At 35.5% G+C, this 20,285-nt stretch overlaps 2 protein-coding genes across 2 annotated transcripts in view; one reads left to right on the top strand and one right to left on the bottom strand.

The window, feature by feature from the left end:
- The window catches only part of LOC126744730 (sodium channel protein 60E), a 533,812-nt gene that overhangs the window by 120,779 nt on the left and 392,748 nt on the right, over positions 1–20,285 (bottom strand). The window contains exon 7 of the mRNA XM_050452261.1: positions 4,997–5,280. Coding sequence (XP_050308218.1) covers positions 4,997–5,280 — 284 coding nt within the window. The remainder of the gene's footprint in view (positions 1–4,996; positions 5,281–20,285) is intronic.
- LOC126744741 (uncharacterized) lies at positions 5,266–6,409 on the top strand. Its single transcript, XM_050452277.1, has 2 exons — positions 5,266–5,861; positions 5,949–6,409. Exons 1-2 carry the CDS (start codon positions 5,792–5,794, stop codon positions 6,212–6,214), a joined length of 336 nt encoding a protein of 111 aa, XP_050308234.1. The 5' UTR covers positions 5,266–5,791; the 3' UTR covers positions 6,215–6,409.

Genomic DNA, 20,285 nt, shown 5'->3' with positions numbered 1-20,285 from the left:
ACCAACCTTATCCCAAATAAATGGATTGGAAAACCTCCCCTGTTTTAATTAATGGCCAGCAAGGTCGCCAGATTTAACCCCGTTATCTAAAGTTTATTTTGATAAACCTGAAATTTTAGAAGAATTATAAAATTGAATTAGAGCCGAAATACAACAAATCCGGCCTCAAACAATAAGTAAAGTATTGCTAGAATTTGAATATCGACTTGGTTACTGCCAGGAAGTTATTTATAAAAAAAATTATCGCAAATTTCTTAATAAATATTGAGTTTAGGTAGGGGAGGCCGAGGATACAATGGACACCAGGATAGAATGGACATGTTTAAAACTCCCGCTTAATATGTATTTGAAGCGCCCTCATATGGTAAATTAATGCAATAACTACCGAACAATCGTTTGGCATTCGCAAGGTAGCAAGCATTGAGTGTGGTTATTTTTATCGATATTTTCCTGTTTCAGCCAGTCTGTTTGTAACTTTTACGGTAAGTAATGTAACCATTTATTATTTTCTATGCAACACTTTTTAATATCTAATTATTTTAGTGGTGATGTGCATTATAGAATATGGTTATAAGAAACAAATAATTGAAATTGCTTGTTTAGTTTTCTAGGAAAAAGAATAATTTTACTGTAGGGTCAATGGGAGATACAATGGACGGATGTCCATAGTATCCCCTATTGTCCATTGTATCCCCAGAATGTTTTTATTTTTTTATTTATTTTTTTATTTCAGATGGTGAAAGAGTATAAAAAGAAAACAGATAGGGAATTCATTGAAGGGGATCTAAGAAGAGCTGTAGAGGATGTCTTAAATAATATTGGTAGCTTGCGAAAAGTTTCGGAGAGGTATAATGTTACTAAGTCTCGTTTAGCTATTTATGTGAAAAGGGCTAGAGAACAGGGGATAGAAAATATATCTTTAAAACCAAATTTTAAACATCGTCAAATTTTTTCTCCAGAAATGGAACAAGCATTAGCTGAATATTCACTCAAATGTTCATCTATGTTCTATGGATTAACTCCAAAAAAAACTAGACAACTAGCATTTCAGTTTGCGTCTCGAAATAAGCTTTTAATCCCGGATTTTTGGGCAACCCAAGCAATGGCTGGCGAGGAGTGGTTTGCCGGTTTTTTGAGGAGAAATCCAGAACTCTCAATTCGAAAACCGGAAGCAACATCTCTTGCTCGTATGACGGCGTTTAACAAAACAGTTGTTGGGGAATTCTTTGGTAAGCTCAAAACTGTTTACAGCCGGCATAACTATGAGGCAAGCCAAATTTTTAATTTAGACGAAACAGGGGTTACTACAGTACCGCCTGTTGAAAAAATTGTAGGAAAAAAGGGAGAAAAGCAAATAGGGCAAGTAACATCTAGAGAACGCGGTGAGCTAGTAACCCAAGTTGGAATAATTTGAGCAAGTGGAAATGCATTACCACCAGTATGGATTTTTCCCAGAATACGTTTTGACGAGCACCGCATGATGTCTGGAGCTATGCAAGGATCTATGGGTCTTGTGAATAAATCTGGCTGGATGACAACAGATAATTTTATTAAAGTTCTTCAGTTCTTCCAACGAAATATCAGATGTAGTAAAAATAACCCCGTGTTACTGATATTGGATAACCATGAATCCCATTTAAGTGATGATGGCATAACATTTTGCAAAGAAAATGGTATTGAAGTTTTGACCTTACCTCCGCATACATCAAATAAATTATAACCTCTTGACTGATCTGTTTTTGGACCTTTCAAGAGATATTTTTTCGAAGCTGCCAATTCTTGGATGATGACTCATCCAAATGAAACTCTTTCTATTTATTCACTTGCGGAGCTATGCTCAAAGGCCTGGGATCGTGCTGCTACACCAGAAAATATAAAGTCTGGCTTTCGTAAACGTGGAATGTTTCCTTTTGATCGGGACATATTTGAAGAACATGATTTTGTGTTCGTCAGTTTCAGATCGACCTGCTTCAGATGTCATTACCAATCAATCTGGTGGAAGCTGTATTTTCGCCGAAACAGAAAACCTATATGAAAACCTAATTCCAGCCAATGACGGAAATCGCGCTGCCGATGAAACCTCAATTCCTAGCACTAGCGTTACTGGGACTGCTAAAAGTCCTTTAAATATATCTAACTTTATTACACCAGACAAAATAAGTCCTTATCCAAAGGCGGAACCCCGAAAACGAGCAAAATGTATGATAGTCACTGACACTCCAGAAAAAGAAGAATTATTGGCAAGAAAGAAGCCTCCTCCAAAAAAGGTTAAGGAGATTAAGAGAAAAGTTCTAGTTGAAAGTGACTTTAGTGATGAAGAGATAAATGAAGAACTAACAAAAGATTCCTCCTCAGAGTGGAAGGAAGAAGAAGAGACAGTTCAGGATACCCACGATGTAGAAAAAGGCGGTTTCATTGTAGTCAAAGTTGCCGGGAAAAACACAATTTTCTGGAAGAAATTATGTTGCTCGGGTAGAACGAAAACTTTTCGACGGATTTCAGGTTCGATTTTTTAAAAGAATGATTCCATCAAATCGCTTCAAAATTACAGAAAAAGAATCTTCTTTTGTAACATTCGGAGAAGTAATAGCTGTGCTTCCAAAAGGTATTGAAGACGGGCGTCCTCGTTTCAAAGACTTGATTTATTTCAACGCAGATTTGACAGAATTTAGTTTAACTTTAATAAAAGTTGAAAACTTGTTGCTTCCTAAATAAATATTTACTCTAAGACTTTTTGTCTTTATTAGTAAATGAATGTCCAAAATATCCCCATATCATGTCCATTATTACCCCAGAGCAGGGGATACATTGGACAAATGACCAAAAATTTTTGATTCCGGTTTAAAAATATTTTTAAATTTATCTGGATAATGCTATGTAGTAATATATTATGAAAAAGTTTTTTTATTACATTAATAAAACCTTATGGATAGAGATTTCTTCGAAAAAAAGTTAGAGATCATTTAATCAAATTTGTCCCATGTATCCTCGGTCTCCCCTATAGGACATGGTATACAAAATATACTTAAAATTTTATACAAAATTAAAAAGAAAAAAAAAAGGGTGTTTCTATTTAAAAAAAATTAAGTTGAGAGTCGTAGCTTTGGTCCACCGTGTATATATGAATTCATCATCAAAAAAATCGCGATAAAAAATTAAATTAACGTGCCCGAGGTTTTTTTTTCGAACACACCCCTGAATTTTAAATGAATTTGTTCCAACTTGCGCGTCCTCACTGTATAAACATCTTAATATTTCATTTTACATGCATATGCATAGATGGCATTGGGTACTGGCCATTTAACAATGGTTTTACGCAACCATCTACGGATAATATTTAAGGTCTTTTATTGTTAAGATGACTATTTATTTTGTTATTTAGATAAGATTTGATTTATAATTTATAATATTTTGTATTATGTATCACCTGATTTTGTAGATATTTTTGTTATCTCCTATTTACAGAAACCTACTTGGAATGTTATGGCAGTTGCCGTTTATGACATACTTTTCTTTAACAATATTATTTGTAATTTTAAAAATAAATAAATTCAAGTTTTCTCTCCTTAACTTGCGCATTCTTCAGAATGTCTGTCTGAAAATGTCACTATACTTCTCTTTAATTTTAATAACTATAATTTCATTTATGCAAAATGTTTAATTTGAAAATGTTTAGTTTAATTTAAATATTAAATTTGTTTTTATTTATATACACTGTCATTTTTTGAGCTCCGGTAAATTTACGCGTGGGTTCCTTTGTTAAAGAGACCACGTTTAGCTTTTTTAATGTAAAATTACGCGATTTGGCTGTAGAATATTTTAGAGGATTTTGTCTAGCCACATGTATCGCGGCTGTTGTTTCTCTCATATAATCTTTTATAGGTGTAAAATATCCTAAGGTAATTTAATATATTTAATAAACGTATATTTTATAAACACCCTGTATTCGTTTAAAAGTGTCTCAACCGCCCGAGAAATATCTTACATCCTTGAAAATCTATACCCTAAATAAAAATAATAATATAAGCAGAGATTTAGAGAGACACAAAAAAGTAAAAGAGGCAGTGAGTGCTAGCACTTCGGCTTATAAAGAGCCATTTATATAGAGTGGTTAGAGTTTACCATGTGTGGTGGTGTTTGTCCACCAGGTGGATATTAGAATGATTGTTATTGTTTTATGCACAGGTAAATCATGTGGACATGTGAGTAATATTTTATATTGTTGTTGTATAAGTCCATGGCTAGAGTTTTATGGTATACCAGATGAGTTTGTAGCTGTTTAGCGAGGTATTATCAGGTTGCGGTCAATTGTGTAGTAATCGACAGGGATGCCCTCTGAGCGCGCAGTTCCTTCAAGTTGATCTTGTTATAGAGGGCCCTCACTTGTCTTCTCGATTAACACATTTTGATTCTAAGATCTCGGTATATGTTATCTTAGTTTCCGAGTGTTGAGATGCTTACTGCTTAGCGGCAGTGGAGCGTATGGGGTAGCCTTAACTATTTTAGGGGACACTAGCTAGTCGTCGAAGAAAGAAGATATGTATATGTATATATAAATTATTAGCGAACATAAAGTAACTAACTATTATATTGACGGTTGTTGGCATGACTGAATCAAGGGGACCGAGGTTCCCCGGTGAGTAAACTTAATCTTTATTAGATAGGTCAGTACAGTGAATCGTAAACATCTTTGTTTCATGGTACTCTCAATCTCTTGCTGTATACATAGTGGAGCTCGCTGAATGAATTGCATTGTCAATACTCACGTAAGTGTAATTTTAAAATATCAAAATTTTACATAGGTAATAACAATTAAGTCAAATAATATTAGATTTTTCTTTCTTTAACAACCTTTGGTACATAAATCTAATTTGAATAACCCTATAGTTAAATTTAAAATTTATTAAAACTGCCTTATATGTCGAACCTTTTAAAAAAGCACGAATGTCGGCTAAAAAAGCCTGACATATTTTTTTTGCTACACTCGAATACTAACCTTATATTTTTTTTAGGTGAAGGCTTAACAGCTGTGGAGTCTTTATTCTCTGGTTTGGTGCCACTTGCGTCCGAAATGCTACTCGCCTCCGATTTCGGATTAGTCGAGTTGCGGTTTCGTTTCCGCCGTCTTGTTTTTTTTCTACTATACGAGGACAGTAGAACGCCTTTACGAGCATCTATTTTTTTCATTTTGTGCTTCGACAGTCGCTTTACGTTTAACACTGTCGGATCGAAGCTAAAAGTGGAATCTTCTCGATGGTCGACTAGCTCTTTTTTACGCTCCTAAAATGCGAAACAAAATTTTACATAAGATATATTAAAAAATACGTTTCTTATTTAAGATTAATATATGTAGAGGGTGTTACAAAATTCGGTGCACATATTTTAAGTGTATTATCAGACTTTTTTTTCCTATAAAAGTTGGTCCTAAAATGTTTTCCCTCAGAGCTACAGCCCGCCCAAGTTGCTTGAAAAACAACGATTATTTGAAACAGTGACTAGAGTTTGTAACGAAGTTACTAAATTATCTGTAATTTTCTTATTTATCTATAGAAATAGTCGGTTCTTTTTCCAACTTACATTAATAATTTTTAACATTCGAATTGACAACTAAGCTTTGCTCAGTAAATTTAGGAAAGTTTCTATTTTGTTAATAAACGCGCAGCACCGTTTGTGTCCATACCACCACTACTGTTACCGCGTTTACTGAGTACCGCGCATGTTCGTTCTCTATATAACCCGATGCACTGACCGGCAGTAGGTGCTGCAACAGTCCCTGGAACGAGAAGCGCGAATGCAGCAAACGATCAATGAGCTTACTGAAGAGATAAGGCAGCTCCGGCGTCAACTCACCGAAAAATTGGGTAAGTCGCATGTTTCAATTACTCCCGATATTACTATTGCTGCCCTCGCTATAACCCCTGCTATATCTTCTGCTATCACTCCGGTAGCAGCTGCCCCTTCCGCCCCTGAAACCACTCCAATAATGGTATCTGTCTCCGCAATGGAAACAAACCCTTCTACCCCCAAAGAATATGACGACGACCCAAAAGGAGGAGAAGGAACTCCGCCCCCTCCCCAAAAGAGCAATCACAAACCCAAGTCTCCACAAAAACCCCCACAGCCTGGTTTCAGAAATCAGCCCCCTCTCCAACCTGTCCCACAAGCCCCTAAAAGGGAAAAAATCCAACCTATCGTCCTAAGAGACAAAACTTGATGCGATCAAATAACTGCTCACCTAAACCAATTAAAGATTAATTTTGGTCATACCGTCAATATACGTGACGGTATCAAAATTCACCCACAAACCATCGATGATTATCGCAAAACCCAGTCCTTCCTTGAAAACCACAAGGAGCAATTTCATTCCTTCTCTCTCCCAGAAGAAAAAAGGTTATACGTAGTGCTTAGAGGAGTCCTTGAGCACTGGTCATGTAAAAAAGTTGCTGACAACTTAAAAGAATATGGTTTCTACCCAATTACCGTCTCGCGTTGGTATAATGCTAACAGAAAACCAGTTCCCATGGTATTGGTTATTCTTCCCAGGGAAGAAAAAGAAATGTTCCAAGTCCAAGCTCTTGGAGCCATGAGAATACGTGTCCAAGCCCAAACGGCCAAGACACGTAGTACTCAATGTCACAGGTGTCAATTATTTGGTCACGGTCAATCTCGCTGCAATGCACACCCCAAGTGTGTAAAGTGCGGCAAAGATTATCTGTCATAAGAATGCGAAAAACCGCTTACCACTCTCCCGACATGCGCCAACTGTGGCGGTATCCACACCGCGTCATATCAGGGTTGCCGTAGGAACCCAAAACAAATTGTCAAAGTTCTAAAAGGCCCCAACACCGTTTCTCCCTGGCCAATTACAATGTCATAAGAAGTGACAGGCTAGACGAGAGAGGTGGGGGGAACTCTAATAGCTGTCAAAAAATCAGTCCACCACTATCACTCACCAAACCCAGATCCAACCCTCGAATCCACTTTCGTAACTATAGAAATGAGTAGCGGCCCTATCCTGATAGGCTCCGTTTACTCACGCCCCAATAGGGAAGTAACTCGGGTCCAAATGGCAAACCTCTTCTCCCCTGACACCCCCATCCTGGTAGGAGATGACTTGAATGACAAACTCCTTGATTGGGGTTGCAGGCGCCAAAATCCTAAGGGTCTCCTCGTACAGGAAATGGCAGAAACCATTCTGTTTAATATATGGCTCCCCCAGGAACCTACTGACGTCTCGACAAATGGTGCACCAGATATACTATACCTGGTTGATATGTTCTTCTCTAAAAATATTTTCATGCCGATCACCTCGCCACAACTCTTGCCGATCACCTCCCCATCTACATGGAATTAGGTCACCCCTCAAATAACCCCGTCCCTTTTAGCCCTAGATTCTTCACAAACTGGGCAGCTTACAGGAATCACCTTCAATCTTCCGCCCCCGATCCCCCCTATTAACGACCCCCCTTCTCTCGAAGGCACACAAAACACCTGACATATAAGTAAACAAAGCTTACAATAAAGTGGCACTATCTATATTGTTTAGTTGAGTTCTACATAGATAGTGCCACTTTATTGTAAGCTTTGTTTACTTATATGTCAGGCGTTTTGTGTATGTTATGGTAAGTTTTTGTTGAATTCTCCTTTTTTCGGGTTACATATATTTAATTATTGTTTAGGTCTGATGATGCTCTAGTCGAGCGAAACATGTTACCTTCGTAATTTTATTAAATGTATTTATGATGCTGTAGATTTCGTGTTTTTTACCTTTTATAAAAGTAACACAAAACATCTCTGAAGCTTTATCATCAGCTAAGAGAAAGCTCCCAAGGAATTTCAATGAAACCCATATCCCAGACGATATAAGAGAGGAAATTAGACGTCGTAACCGTCTAAGAAAATTCACAATAAGATCTGGCGATTCATTCGTAAAATAACAGTACTATCGTGCGAATCGACGAGTGCAATCACTTCTCGAAGACTTTAACTCCGAGAGGTGGCAGCAAAAACTCGACGATATTGAAAACAATATTGAATATCCTTCGTAGCTTTTCCGCCTCGCTAAGAATCTAGTTAAAGTGAGGAGGAATTCTTTCCCGTTCATTTACCATGATAACACCAAGATTTCCGACCCAAAACAAAAGGTTGAGGTCTTCGCAAATTCACTTGAAAGGCAATTTTCCCCCAATCCCCCAAAAAATCCTGCAATGGCTCTCAGCATCTCAAATGCTGTCCAAACAGCCCTTCAAGCTTCTACTCACCCGGTACCCCAGGTAACCCAAGTCGAAATCAGTGGAATAATTAAGGCCACTAAAAATAAAAAAGTATCCGGCGCGGACCGTTTCAACAATCCAGCCTTAAAACATCTTGTTGACACTCAGGTTAATGATTTTACAAGAATCATTAATGGTATATTTCAATTCTCTTATTTCCCTACCCCATGGAAATCCGCTGATGTCATCCTTCTCCCCAAAAAGGGAGTATCAGCAATAAACCCCTCGAGCTACAGGCCAATAAGTCTTCTGTCAGCAATGGGAAAAATTGCGAAAGAGCTATCCTTAACCAGCTCACGGCGTTCTGCAAAAGGCATGAAATAATCCCTGATGGTCAAATTGGTTTAAGAACAAAGCACTCTACCACCCATCAAACGACCCGGCTTGCTTTCCATATTCTCTCTTCATGCTTTATTTTCTCTGCGCTATATTTGATCCGTTTGTTCACTGCCATAATTAACCGTACCGCTTTTAACTTTTGCTTACCGACATGGGTTCTCTTCATTGCACCCCTCCTCTTCTCTTCCCGCACATTACCGTATTGAATTTGGCCGTATGTAAGGTTTATTAAGAAGTGTTAGCCGAGAGATGACATTTAGGTTTGGGGATGAATAAATGTGATTTTATTGCAATGTTGCCTATTGTTTTACTCACACAGAAGACCTGGATTACTTTCTCCACTGTTTAAAGGCTACCCGATAGGCCGTGGCCCAAACCACAAACTTTATGAATAACCCAGAGGAACGAGAGGGGATTAAAAAAATATAGTAAGCGCCAGTAATATTATTACAAGTTATACGTAAAATCTTTTGAAAATGTGCCAGTCTGTCGACATTTTCCGTCTCAAAAATGCTGTAAACCCAGATTCAAGGGGAGGGGCTTACCCTTATGATGGCCCATATTTTAGGTTTCCGATAAGAATTTTGAAAATCTAGAACACCATCTAGTTAGCCATAAAAAAATCTAAAATTATGGTTTCTTGCATTTTTTCGATACAAATGATTTGAATTGACAAAAATTAAAGCAATCACGGCCCATTTCGTTTTTTTCTATTTTGACAGTTTAATCAAGTTTAATAATGCTCCTCTTTGGTTTACCAGCGATTCTCTCAAAAACGGTTAAATGTATCGACAAAATACAAGAAACCAAACTTTTAGATTTTTTAATGGCTTAGATGGTGTCGCTAGACTTCTACATTTCTTATGGGAAACATAAGATACGGTTCATCAGTAGGGCCTATTTATCTGTCTTTGTCATTGGTCACGTACGCCATGCTTAAGGATAAACTTTTACGTATTGGCATTTTCGATACCGGGCTGTTGTTGCCATTGTTTCTCCAGTAATTTGAATATTTTGCCTTTTGGGATTAGATTCATTTCTGTACTCGCTGCAACTTTAAAGCTAAGCAAGGCAATGTTGTATTGTCCATCCATCAAAGAGATACCTAAAAATTGCGTTTTGGCTTTCTTTCCAAAGTGTGGTCTTCAGGTTAACAAGTTCGAATTGCTCAAGGTTGGGATTCGACCTCATAGTTACCTCATGGCGACACTAGCCATGTAATGTAAAAAATTACTTTAATATACTTTATAAAAGACTCTCCAACATATTGAGGTAAGCTTGATTCTTGGTTTTTAAGGCCGCCATTTTTAAGGTTTCACGTGTTAATTTTAGGTTCTTATGCCGGGTCCTAAAGTCTTAAGTGAGACCTTAGTTTTAAGGGTCATCCCAAGACCATGCCGAGCCATCTCAGATGATGTTCCCATTTCTCATTATAAATTAGTCAGGATTTATTTACTCAGCTGCTGTTCTCGAATTTGCACAATGGATTACCAGGTCAAGATAATTTACATATCTACCTAAATAATAATTTATTAATTAATTTTTTTTTTATTTTCATCATTCATTAATTTTTTTTATTTTTCATCACCGAATATGTATTCTAAGAAAATTTTCAAAAAGGTGTCATTTACTAAAATTGGCTCTGTAAAAAAAAATAATGAATTTAAGAATTTATACATTTTCGGAAAGGGGATTTAGCAGGCTTTCATGTGAAATTAAAAAGTACAGGGTGTAACATTTAAAATTTTTGAGAAATCGGCCTTTGAAAATCATCAATTTTTTTCCTCCTATTTCAGGTAAATTTTGAAACTTGACAACACTGTCAAAAAAAACTTTAAAAATATTGATGAAATTCTGTGAAAACCGCACATTGTTGTCATTTTTCGTTCTCGACTTATAAGCAGTTAAAATGTGTCAGTTTAAAAATGGACACCCTGTATTATATGTAAGTAATTGCACTGGAAGGTATATGTATTTTTTATTTGATTGACATGTATTAAATGTTGTACATTGTAATGTGCCGTAGATTACTGGCTTTGGCTAAAGGGTAAGTTACATACTAGCAAGAAATTGATTTTTTTTATATCTCAGAACTCTGGTGCATAAAGTTTTGATTTCAGGCATTGTAACAACAAAGAAACAAAGATCAACAAAGATCTGTCTTATGATTTTTACAACAATGATTTATTTAAGTGAAAGTTTAAACAATGAACATTAACCAGAAATAGCATATTTTAATAATATAACGTTAATAATTGAAGCTTGTTTTGTGTTTTACTATGTGTTATATTTCTTAACATCCTTTATGCGAGAACCAATTTACCAGTTGAGGGAACCTTTAATTTTTAATAAACGGATCAAACTGGATGGCGCCCACAATTTAAAAAGGTCTTAAAGCATCTCTAGAATAATTCATGCCAATCCACCACCAATTAATGTTCTCAAGACTGATAAGCTGCCGTTAGCATAATAATATGCCACGTCATTCAAGATTTACTACATCAGTCAATTTCTATAAAAAACAGAAATCTAAATAAATGGTGGTTACAGTATACTAATATTGTGTCTACATCCATTTTATAACGTGGGGTACGCTATTAGGTAAGTAGGATGGAGTTTTGTATTTTAATGGTTTAAAAAGGAAACATAATGTGTGTAAATGTCTTGTGCTTTGCATATTTAGCCAATTTACTTCTTTCAGTTGTGAAATTCGCTCTCTTCGCCATATTCTAAATATAGGTCGCAAACAAACAATTTTCTAACTTTTGAATTCTTTATGAATATCTGAAATATATAAAGATAATCTATAGATATTATCACAAAAATTCATAACTGGTTATGCACTAATGTTTTTGCATAGCCATTTACATCTTGATTTAAATACTTTCTATGTAGATATTACAGTCCTAATGCTTAACCTTCTGGAGCTCGCGCCAAGTATTTTGGAAAGGACGCTCGCATGCGGACTCAGAGTCCGCAGCCTTCAAATGTGCATATTTCTAAAAATTATTGGCAATAAAAGTTAATTTTTATTTATTTTAAGATTTTATTCATCGAACACATTGATTTTGGCATTTTAACAAAACTTATTGCTACAAAAAAATTAAAATAAACATTTAACAACACACAAAAACTTTCTAAAAATAAAAATGTGTGTCATTCTGAGCGGCATTCATGACAAATAACAAGTGAATGCTCTAAACAAACACATTTGTGACATTCAACACAAAAGAAACGAGAAGGTCTATTTTTTTTCTATCGCAGTATGAGCAACGTCCACGTTGTCCTGCTGGTAGGGGCTCAGGTGTAGGTGTTTCCAATCCGAAAAGTTCTTTTATTCTCAACTGCGTAGCCTTAGGAATAGTTTGCGTCATTCGACGGCGAATATAGCCCTCCACTAATTGAAATGACAAAGATCGCAAAAACTTTCTTCGTCGTATACTTTCATTATTATTCATTGAATGACAACAAAAGAGTTTATTCCCGATACATTGAGTAACGAATAGAACACAACCAAGGGCCATCTTCTGGTATTACGTGCACAGTTATAAGACGCACATAGCTTGTCCACACAGTCAACAACACCTCCTTTAGATGAGTTGTAGTCCAATATCATATCTGGTTTTCCAGTAGAAGCATCTATTTTATCGTCAAAATGCTTACTTGATAAAAGCAGCACGTTTTTTTTTTCTTTTTTGGTGTATATGATACTAAAGTTCAGGTATGACGAAAGGTGAACATAGACGATAAAAGTGGAGGACCCAAAGGAGTCGAAAATTCAGGTGACAATTCCCTTTTGTTTTTTCTAACTGTACCTAATAAAGTTAGCTTGAAATCGGACTGAAGGGAATTGAGTAGCTCCATACTGGGAAACCGGTTGTCAACTGTAATATTACGACAGGTTCCTTTTATTAATTGGCACAATCTCTACAGCACTGCAGTGAGAGAATTACTCGCTTGGAATGGACCCTCAGGCTGCTTTCCTACGTAAACCTCCATGTTGCAGGTGTAGAAAGTGTTGGTGTCTACCATAGCAAATATTTTTAGCCCATATTTATTGGGTTTGCTAGGTATATACTGCCTAAAGTTGCAACGCTCCCGAAATGCTTCTAGCTTCTCGTCTATTGTTAGCCATTCAAAAGGTGTATAAGCTGAATCAAAGTTACCAACAACTGTATCAAACACTGTCCGGAGGGCGCCTAGCTTGTCAGTCTGTTTTCGTTCGTCTCTAATTGCCAAATCATCAAAACGTAAATGATCAAGCAGAAATCGAAATCGACATTGGGACATCGTTAGTCGAAAATCTCGACGCCAGTACCATTCTGTTTCCATATTTCCTCAATATTAAGTCGATTAGATTTCAATACCCCAGATAAATAAAGCAATCCAATCAGTGCTTGTATTTCTAATATGTCCGTGTCTTTTGCATCTCTTTCACGTTGGTAATTGCCTCTACTCATGGCAATATGACTGTTTGCATTTTCGACTATCGAATTCAGTACTTCGTCTGTAACAAAAAGCTTCCAAATGTCAATTTCTCTTTTTAGGTCTTTCGCAGGTCTTTTTACCCCTGGAAGATGTTTTATCAAGTTCTCCGCCCTGGTTTTCACATTTCTTTTCATCATTTGTTTGGCCCACTCAGTTCCATTTTTGCCAATAAACACAGGGTAAATTCCCCTAGCGACTTCATCAGTGGCTTCCGTCTCCGAAGTTTCTTGTTCGGTGTCACTATTCAAATCTTGCCTTTCTAAATTGTCTTCTTCTCCATCATCTTCTTGGTACTCAAAAGCACTCTTTGGCTCCTCATCATCTTCTTCCAAACATTCTTGCATGAGCTTTTGCAAACGAGCCTCCTTTCGACTCCAGGAGCACGTCATCCATAAAAGTATACAAATAATAATAATCTATCTTAAATTTTAATAATCAACACTCACCATTGCACAACAAGTTTAACAAAAAAAAAAACGCATAAAAATATTTAAATTGAACGCTCGCGCGCGGACTCACAGTCCGCAGTGGCTATAATTTGGCAATAAAGGCACACACCAACGCACAAATGAGCACTGACTGTAGGCTGTAGGAGAACCCGGGATAGAAATATACTTAATCATGAAAGATAGAAAGATAGAAAGATACTTAATGTTACAGCGCTGCGGGTTGTCGATTGTCGAAATTAACGACAAAATAAAATAGTTGCGGAGTGAGAGTCCGCGCGCGAGCTCCGGAAAGTTAATAACTGGTTTTAAATAAAGACGTTATATGCCTTTAATACCTAATTTTTTTGCTTATAATAATCAACCCCAAATTCTTAGCACAGTTTTTTATTGATATTAAATTTCATATGAAGTTATGTTTCAGATTTTCTAGAACATTATTTGTTAGGCTTTCACTACATGTTACAATGCAATAGATTCTGCTGGAATAATTTTTAACATGTAACTAGTAGCTCTTTAGAAAAGATCTTCTAAATCACAATCAATATAATCATGAGCTTCTAGAATTTAAAAGGGCTTAAATGAAAAATATACTTCTACGTATATGTGATGAATACAATATTTTAATGTTTTAAAGAGCTGAAAGTTATACATAAAACAAATAAAGTAAAAAGCCAAATATACTCCGTGAGGCACATCTGCAATCAGACCAAGACAGTCAAACGCTATATTATCAAGAGCAACTTTCTATTAGAAAGAAATAAAGAAATGCATGAGCCATGACTGAAACCAAAATATTGTAAAACGGATATTAACACTTCATAGTATATTATATCAAACGCCTTGGTGAATTGTAGCAATACCAAAACATTAAGTTTTCATTCAAACTCCTACAAATAAATCATATCTTACACAAATCAACGTCATTTTGCAGCTATGTTTTTTTTTTCTGCCAGATTGTTTTTCAGATAATAAGCCATTTAAATATTCAAAAGTAAAGTTGAGATTAGGAAGTTTGGAAAAATGTGAAAATATAGAAATTGAACGTAATTTCCTAAAGTGGTTTAGATTTCGAGTGATTAGGAACTTTTGGAAGTAGCACACCATTAGCTGCTTATTACTTAAGAGAAAAATATGATTTTTCGATATCAAGATTCAAGATGTGTTCAAGCTGTTTCAATATATACTGGCAGAAAAGTGGTACTAAGTTTATATTAAGTTTATCATTACCAAATAATTTACTGTTTATGATCAAAAAGAAATTTAAATACGATTGGCTGATACAGTAACATTACGTAACAGTTTGTAATTCCAGTCTGATTCTTTGTTTGACTACAGTTATTTAAGACATTGTTATAAAGCTTCTGCATGATTCTGCAAGAGATCTATGATTGATATACTGTTGTTACCTGAAGTTATTTTTAAGGAGTAAACAAGTCAGAAGTAGGTATCGATTGATATCTAGGATGCATCCTAACAATATTATGCATAAAACCGTTGTAGCGTTTTATTTTTCTATTCTTTATGTTCACTAACGCTCCATTGACATTTCATTAATTTCAATTATTAGATTAATAATTCCAGTCAACTTCTTTTATTCATATTTTTTTTTAAATTCACACTGTCAATGACATATTACTACTGTAACGCATCACTCTCCTGGTTTAATTATCCATGCTTTCTGTTGACGGTCCGTCACTTCTCTGACAGCTCAGGCTACAGGTGGGGTCGTTATTGATTGAGTCGGTACTGCGTCCATTTTTCGACGACTTGTTCCCGTGTTGCAGGTAGGAGCGCACGTAAAAGGACAGTTTTTTTTTAACTTCAGGAGTTTGTGGAGCAGGAAGTGGCCAATATGGTTTATAATTTATGGTCCTTAATCTTGTTCCTTTAGGGAACCGATTATTTCATAATTCTGGTGCAGAATGCCCATTAATTGTTAGGCTTTAACTACATGCTACAATGCAAAAGTTTTTGCTGGAATAATTTTTAGCATATAAGTAGAAGCTCTTTATAAAAGATCTTCTAAATCACATTCAATATAATCATGTACTTCTAGAATTTAAGAGGGCTTAAATGAAAAATATACTTGTCCGTATATGTGATGACTACAATATTTAAATATTTTAAAGAGCTGAATGTTATACATATGACTTTCAGCTCTTTAAATAGATAAAAGATAATGAAAGCAAGGTGAGTGTGTCACATTTTTAACGCCATTTATTTTTTATCGATAGTGAATACAATGGCAACCGTTGTTTTAGGGTTTTACTTTTCCGTTTTCCTCTTTATTCTACTTTAATTGTTGATGGCTGCAGGCTTTTGATTTCCACGGGAAATTGCTGAAACCGGTGGAGCTGGAGCTAGAGTTAGAGCTAGTATTAGAGATTCCCAGTCTGGATAGCTGAGCTACAAAGGGTTTACATCCACAACCTCGGTTTTGAAGGCTAGACGTTTATTTCTTAGAGGAATCTACAGGTCAGTTTATTTCATTTATTTAAATATTACTAACCATATATTTATCTCACTTATTTAAATTTTTTTTAATATACCTTTATTTCAATTTAATGTTACAAATATTTAATCAATTTCATAATTTAATACGTCAATTTCTTATCTATAATATTAATAATTTTTTGTTTAGCATTTTTCAGTACCCTTTTTGGTAGTTAAATAGATATAATACAGTTAAGGATGATATGACTTGGGTAAAAAGGTTCATGAACTTTTCCCTGCGTAATACCAATATACAGGGTCATTTTTAAGTTGATACTTTTTTTTAACTGTGTATAGAACTCGGTAAAATAAAAAAATTTTTCAAATAACTTTATTCAAAACACCGCAAAATAAAAAAATAGCATTGCCAAAATGTTATAAAATGAGTCCAATACGGTCCTCTCTAATTTAAATAAGTTGTTCAAAGTTGTCACCACGATTTGCTCGACGTAACCACTGTTCCGTAACGGCAAGCAATAGACAAATCGGTTTTTGTCTAACTGTTATCGCAGCCTGCTCAATAGGTGCTATTAGTTCTTCTTGTGTGTCGATAGGCGTCTTGAAAACTAAACTTTTCATTTACCCTTACAAAAAAAAGTTACATGTATTTAGGTCTGGCGACCTTGGTGGCCATGCAACTGGTCCATTTCGGCCAATCCACCGATTTGGGTAACTTATATCCAAAAATTCGCTCACTCCTCGTCTAAAATAGGGCAGGTGCTCCATCCTGCAGGAGCCACATAGCTTGCCTGATATTCACTGGCACGTCTTTTAACAGAACAGGCAGATTATTTTACAAAAAGTCCAAATAAATATCGCCCGTCAAACGGTCTGGTAAGATAAATAGTCCAACAAGTATCCCATTCACAATTCCTGCCCACACATTAGCAGAAAAGCGGTGTTGAAAATTGGTTCTGCGAATTGCATGGAGATTATCAACAGACCAAACATGCGTATTTCGAATATTGTTAATTCCGTTTCGGGTGAATGTTGTCTCGTCCATGGATAAAATTTTGTTTGAAAAATGTTGATCATTTTCATTTTGTTGTAGGAACCATTCACAAAACTGAACTCTGCGGTGGACGTCTTCAGGCAGTAGCGCTTGGACACGTTGAACGTAAAAGGGATTAAATCGATTCTCACGCAATGTCCATACTTTTGTTTGACCTAATCCGACCTGCCCTGCAAAAACTCGAGTACTTGTTGTTGGATCTTTTTCGATGAGATTTAAAATTTGTTCTTCCCTATGAACATTTTCAGGTCTCCTTCCTCTTCCTGCATGCCCTCTATGATGTTCCCGTAAATCGCCAGTAGCCCTAGTTCGTTAAATAAGATTTATGAAACTTCTGGGTGTAGGATGATTCCGCAAAGGAAAGCGGTCTGCGTATAATACCGAAGCAGCAGCAGCACTTTGAAGACACTCTCCATAAATAAGCAACATATCCACAAGTTCATTGTTTTCATAACGATGTGCCATTTTTAGGATTTGCAAATTTAAAATTAACAACAATAAACCAAAAGTGTCTAAGACTAACTGATCGATAATACAAAAATTCGAGCAAAAACTAAACATAGACAGACGATGAAAAACAAACCCATATTCACTTTTTTTATTTTGTATGTCCCTTGTTTTTGAGGGTATCGAAAAAAGTTATTTGAAAAAAATGTATATTTTACCGAGTTCTATACACAGTTAAAAAAAAAGTATAAACTTAAAAATCCCCCTGTATACTAAAAACTTTAATAAATGCAATTAAATTTTTAAGTGCTGAAATCTACCTAGTAGCGAAATCATAATTTAAATGTTACTTTTGTCAAACTAATTTTATTCATATCAACATTATTCATATTTTAGTTCATAGCAAATTATTAACATTTATCAGACTAGAACATAAGGTGGGTACATATCTTTGATGTAAATATAATTTGGTTGTATTGTAGAGCTTTTTTTTGACTCTTTAAATCTACCTTATCCAGGGTCATTTTATTGTTAATTGAAACCTATACAGATCGTGTTTTCGTTCGTTACTTATAGGAAACCGCATAGAGGCGAAATTTTGCAACGTCGCGTGTGTACGAGTGCCTGCGACAGAGCACCGCTCCGGCCGGCCCGAGGACGGGATTATAGTCGGCGCGCCGAAAAGATGCAGTAACCAGGTGAATAGCACGCGACAGTTAAAACGAAATGCGTGTTCGAATACCAGTGAATACTGGAGAATTTTAGAGCAGGAGTTTTGGCGCGCGTATACGGTCTGATTATTTTTTAATTTGTTTGCGTCTCTTTTGTAAGTTTATAATCTGTTTATCTTTTGTGTGTATTAGTTTATTTATTTGTTTTGAAAAATGGGTGATGTACCTGTGGGCCATCTTTTAAATTCACCCCCTAAAAAACGAACTTGTAAGAAACATTTTACGGTTTCTGAAAAGGAGGCAATTATAAATATGTATAAAGTATGTGAAGTAAATCATCCAAATTACAGCAAGACACAAAAAGTATCTTTTACAGCTGATGCAGCAGGTAAGTATGATATAATAAAATAGTCTTTACTTACCTACATAATTATAAAAAACCTGTAAGTTGATTTTAGCTTAACTAAGCTAAAATAAACTTACAGGTAAACTAAAGCTAAATTAAACTAAAATAAACTAAGGTATATTCTACACATATTGGGCAAACGAACATTGAAAATAGCATTCTAATTTGGCTTACAGTGTAGAAAATATTAAAAGTCAAAAATACTCCAAAAAAAACTATATGCGTTTCAATTGACCAGCAGTTTTTTACAATGTTTTTTATATTGTAAATACACGTTTTATGCCGTTTGAAAAAATAAATAAATAAAATTAATTACAAAATAAAAAATGTAATGTAATTTCATCAGGTGTTTCCAAAAGGTGTATCTATAATATAGTCAAAAGTTATGAAAATACTCATACCTTTTAACCACCAACAAATTATCATAGGGCGAGAGCTATTTTGGATAACCTTGATGAGCAAACAAAAAATGCTATCCGTAGAATAATCCATTCGTTTTTCCTAAAAAATTAGCCACCAACTGTCAAAAAGATTTTATCAGAACTTGAGAAAAATGAAGAAATTCCGAATTTAAAGGAAACAACTTTTCGACACTTACTCAGGGAAATTGGTTTTCGGTAAGTGGCAGATTGCCATATAATAAAGATTTCAAACAATTTGAGTAAAAAAAACATAAAAGCTCACATAATTTTTTTCGTTACAGCTTTGTAAAGAGAAGTCGAAATAGTATGCTTAAAGAAAGGGATGAAATAATATGCTGGAGGCGACGTTATTTACGATCCATAAGAAAGGCTCGACAAGAAAATAGAAACATTTATTATTTAGATGAAACATGGGTGAACGCGGGTCACACGGTTTCCAAAGTATGGACAGATACCGTAACCACCGCTAGAAACGCTTTTATCAATGGATTGTTCACGAGGCTAAAAGCTCCGGCAGGAAAGGGGAAACGGTTGATAGTTCTACATATTGGGTTAGAAGATGGCTTTGTTCAGGGCGGTCAACTAGTTTTTGAATCAAAACAGACAAAAGATTATCACGAGGAGATGAATGCTCAAGTTTTTGAAGAGTGGTTCGAAAAAATTTTACCTAGCTTAGAAAATGGCTGTGTTATTGTGTTGGATAACGTATCCTACCATACCCGAAAGCTTGACAAAACCACGACATCTGCCACAAAGAAAGGAGATATGATAAAGGTAGAACTTTTGAAATTAGTAAAAGAAAACCGACACGCAGACACATTTGTAGTGGATGAAATGGCTAAAGCTACCGGCCGAATGGTCTTAAGATTGCCACCATATCATTGCGAGTTAAACTCAATCGAACTGATATGAGCGCAGATTAAGTAGCTCGGAAAAATGTCAATTTAAATTTGCAGACCTTAAACCACTTTTTGATCAAGCAGTGCAAAATGTCAGTCCACAAAATTGGAAAAATGCTGTTGCTCACATTATCAAAGAAGAAGAACGCATGTGGACTCTCGATGATTTAATGGAAATTCAGGTGAAACCACTTATAAATGTTGGCGAAGATGGCGATACAACTTTTTCAGATTCTGAGAAAGATTAGTTTTTTAAAGGCCTGTGTACCTGACTGTGTTTTTTTTTTGAATTATGGAATTTTGATTTATTATAAATTTTAACGCCCGTTATTTTAGAGAGAAAGCATTTTCAAACCTATGTTGATAATTAAATTATTTTTTACATA

The sequence above is a fragment of the Anthonomus grandis genome, chromosome 14 (assembly GCF_022605725.1).
Source record: "Anthonomus grandis grandis chromosome 14, icAntGran1.3, whole genome shotgun sequence".
Classification (NCBI taxonomy): domain Eukaryota; kingdom Metazoa; phylum Arthropoda; class Insecta; order Coleoptera; family Curculionidae; genus Anthonomus; species Anthonomus grandis.
Note: the sequence above shows the minus strand (reverse complement) of the source record. Positions and strands in the feature narration are given on the sequence as shown.